This window comes from Panthera pardus, unplaced genomic scaffold (assembly GCF_024362965.1).
Source record: "Panthera pardus isolate Hobbes unplaced genomic scaffold, ASM2436296v1 HiC_scaffold_8, whole genome shotgun sequence".
NCBI classification, from domain to species: domain Eukaryota; kingdom Metazoa; phylum Chordata; class Mammalia; order Carnivora; family Felidae; genus Panthera; species Panthera pardus.
Window position 1 is genome coordinate 6,842,983 of NW_026527013.1, and position 3,968 is coordinate 6,846,950.

At 41.7% G+C, this 3,968-nt stretch overlaps 1 protein-coding gene across 1 annotated transcript; it reads left to right on the forward strand.

The window, feature by feature from the left end:
* Positions 1–1,930: 1,930 nt before the first annotated feature.
* LOC109254177 (putative gustatory receptor clone PTE03) lies at positions 1,931–2,893 on the forward strand. The gene has a single exon (XM_019427875.2). It carries the CDS (start codon positions 1,931–1,933, stop codon positions 2,891–2,893), a length of 963 nt encoding a protein of 320 aa, XP_019283420.2.
* Positions 2,894–3,968: the final 1,075 nt, after the last annotated feature.

The following is a 3,968-nucleotide window of genomic DNA, read 5'->3' on the forward strand; positions in this document are numbered from 1 at the left end:
TAAACTACCGTAAAAAGAGGGAATGTTTTCATTCTTATGTGGATACTGAGAAACTTAACAGAAGACCATGGGGGAGGGGAAGAAAAAAAAAAGAGGTTAGAGAGGGAGGGAGACAAAACATAAGAGACTCTTAAAACTGAGAACAGACTGAGGGTTGATGGGGGGTGGGAGGGAGAGGAGGGCGGGTGATAGGTATTGAGGAGGGCACCTGTTGGGATGAGCACTGGGTGTTGTATGGAAACCAATTTGACAATAAATTTCATATTTAAGCAAAAAAAAAAAAAAAAAGAGGGAAATGAGGGGTGCCTGGGTGGTCCATAAACTACCATAAAAAGAGGAAAACGAAAGAAGGCACTGATCTCAAGAAGGTACCTTGGAAAGGAAAACAGTCAAAGTTGATTTAGAAGTAATTGCTTATTAATGAAGATAATGATCAACTTGTTATTCTAAAATTTGAATTTGTTTATAGTCTTTTCCCATTGTTTTGCATGTAAAAATGTGACTGGTAATTAAGGAGTGTACATGTATTTATTTCATATGCTGTTGCTGTGTGTGTGTGTGTGTGTGTGTGTGTCCCTGTCCCTGGTGGGGGGAGGTAAGTCATTCCTAAAACTAAGCTCCCATTTATATTGATTAAACTTTTTAAGTCCCACCAACAAGGGGTTTGAGGTATCCAGATATACCTTTCTTGATTTCCGTTTCCCCTCTTAGGGTTAACTTGACAATCTGCTTCCTCTTCTCACTACTGCAGCAATGCTCCTGTCAAACATCCTGAACATTAGTGCCCGTAGATTTTACCTTTCTCATCCCAGGATTCTGCTTTTAACATACTAACAAATTGTTGTTTTTGCTTTTTTTTCTCTCTCTTTCAAGGCCCCCGTGCATTTCCTCCTTCATCCAATTCCTCAGTTTGAGGGAAAAAAAACAGAGATGTGTTATGTATCACCTTATAAGAATGGGTTTTTTTTTTTTTTTTTACATTTTTAACGTTTGTTTATTTATTTATTTATTTATTTATTTATTTATTTATTTAGAGAGACAGAAAGCACACAGGCAATGCAGGGGAGGCTCTGAGAGAGAGGGAAAGAGAATCCCAAGCAGGCTCTGCATTGTCAGAGCAGAGCCCGACTTGGAGCTCGATCCTGAAAACCATGAGATCATGACCTGAGCTGAGATCAAGAGTTGGATATTTGGAGCGCCTGGGCAGCTCAGTTGGTTAGATGTCTGAGTCTTGATTTCAGCTCAGGTCACGATCTCACAGTTTGTGAATCTGAGCCCCGTGTTGGGCTCTGCACTGACAGCAAGGAGCCTGCTTGGGATTCTCTTTCTCTCCTCTCTCTCTCTGTCCCTCCGCTGCTCTCGCTCTCTCTTGCTCTCTCAAAATAAATAAACTTAAAAAAAAAAAAGAGTCAGACACTTAACTGAATGAGCCACCCAGGCACCCTGCGAGTGTTTAAATACTCTAATGTTAGGAGAAAAGTGAATCCTATTAAAATAATAACCACAACAGCTTAAAGCACCAGGAAAGCACTTGCAGTCTTATGCCAGTGGAAACTTCCAAAAGGCAAGCGATGAAGTCTGATCAATGCTTTAGGACACCTAAATCTGCACTAGTCAGAGATTGCATCATATGGTGTTATGAGTTCAGCTCCAAAGTCTGGAAGCCTGAGTTCAATTCGATTCATGTCAGGATTTTCTAAAATAAGGCATCACTGGGGTGCCTGGGTGGTTCAGTCAGTTGAGCATCCGACTTCAGCTGAGGTCATGATGTCACATTTTGTGAGTTCAAGCCCCACAGCAGGCTCTCTGCTGTCAGCACAGAGCCTGCTTCATATCCTCTGTCCTCCTGTCTCTTTGCTCCTTCCCCACTCGTTCTCTCTAAATAAACAAACTTTAAAATAAGGCATCCTTGTTATGTGTCCTCTCTGTTATGTGTTGTCTCACCTGTATTTTTCCCATCAGACTTATCAAGAACATGGAACCAGAAAACCAAACAGGTGTAACAGAATTCCTCCTCCTGGGTCTCTCAGAAAATCCAGAATGGCAGCCTCTTCTCTTTGGGCTATTCCTGACCATGTATCTGACCACTGTGCTTGGGAACCTACTCATCATCCTGACTATCAGCTCTGACTCCCATCTCCATACACCCATGTACTTCTTCCTCTCCCACCTGGCCTTCACTGACATCTGTTTCAGCACCACCACCATCCCCAAGATGCTTGTGAACATCCAAAGACAGAGCAAATCTATCAGTTACACAGGCTGCCTCAGCCAGGTCTGCTTCGTCCTGTTTTTTGCAGGCTTGGAAAACTTTCTCCTTGCAGCAATGGCTTATGACCGGTATGTGGCCATCTGCCATCCACTGAGGTACACAGTCATCATGAACCCCCACCTCTGTGCCCTGCTGATTCTACTCTCCCTGAGCATCAGCATTGCAGATGCCCTACTCCACAGTCTGATGGTGCTGCGACTCTCCTTCTGCGCAGACCTGGGAATTGCTCATTTCTTCTGTGAACTTGCTCAGGTCATCAAGCTCGCCTGTTCTGATACCCTCATCAATAACATCGTGGTGTATTTAGTGACTAGCGTTTTGGGTGGTATTCCTTTCCTTGGGATTATTTTCTCTTATACTCAAATTGTCTCTTCCATTCTGAGAATGCCATCAGCTGGGGGGAAACATAAAGCCTTTCCCACCTGTGGGTCTCATCTCTCCGTGGTTTCCTTGTTCTATGGGACAGCTTTTGGGGTGTACATTAGTTCCGCAGTTACTCATTCTTCCAAAGATACTGCAGTAGCCTCCGTGATGTATACCGTGGTCCCTCAAATGTTGAACCCTTTTATCTATAGCCTGAGGAACAAGGACATGAAGGGAGCCTTGAGGAAACTGATCTGAGAAACATCTCCTTTTTTATTATTGTGTTACCTGTCTTGGTCTTGGGCTTCTAGGGTAAGCCAAAGTGCAGGAATATTGGGAGAGTCAGATTGTCTGACCCTTCCTTCATTAAGTTCTTAAGTTTCAGTGGTTAAATACCATAAGAGTAGCTCAAGTTAGTTTGAAAAACAACTTTAGTTTTCTTTAACTTTGGTATCTTTGAAAATTTATGTGGACACTCTGAGCTTGATTTTTTTTTTTTTTTTGGAACCATCAAAGCATATGGTAATAATTCCCTTACATCCCATTGTATATCAAATCATTATGTGCACCTTAAACATATAATTTTAAAAGGAGGTAGAGAGAAAAGCATAGATTTCTTAGTCTCTCAGCGTGAGATAATCAGCCTATGTGAATTTAGGAAAGAGAAGGAATTTGGCAAATTAAGGTCTCCTTTCCTTTACCAATTCTCCTGATAATCTTCTATAACAAGAACTCCAATGGTGCCAGCTTCCTGCTAACCAATTTGTTTAAATATTCTGAGTCCTATAAGCTAAAGGCTTTTGTTGAATGACACCATCCTTCCCCTGCAAAAGCACATTGTCATAAGTAAATTGTCCAATGCTTCTGTCCTCAATAAATCTTCACATGTGTGCAGGTTTCATTGGTTCTGCTTTTCAGTCTGTGCCAGAACCACACCATTTTAGTTACTGTATCTCCATAATTAATCTTGATAGACGTGAAAGCAATTACTCTACTTTGTTCTTCTCTCTCATCAAGTCAAGTATTCTTTCTCCACTGCTCTTTCATATAAATTTTAAAATCTGTCCCTCAAATACAGTAACATCTCAGAATTTCCATTTAATCTATAAAGGTATTTAAGGCAAATTGACATTTCTTTTATGTTTATTTATTTTGAGAGAGACAGAGTGAACAAGGGAGGGGTAGAGAGAGAGGGAGAGAGAGAAAATCCCAAGCAGGCTCTGCATTATGAGTGCAGAGTCCAAAGCAGGGCTCTAACTCATGAACCATGAGATCATGACCTGAGCCAAAACCAAGAGCCAGCCACTTAATCCACAGAGCCATCCTGGTGCCC

What these genes read in the sequence shown, in the direction of transcription:
- LOC109254177 (XM_019427875.2), top strand. Translation starts at nt 1,931, where the DNA reads ATGTGTTGTCTCACCTGTATTTTTCCCATCAGACTTATCAAGAACATG.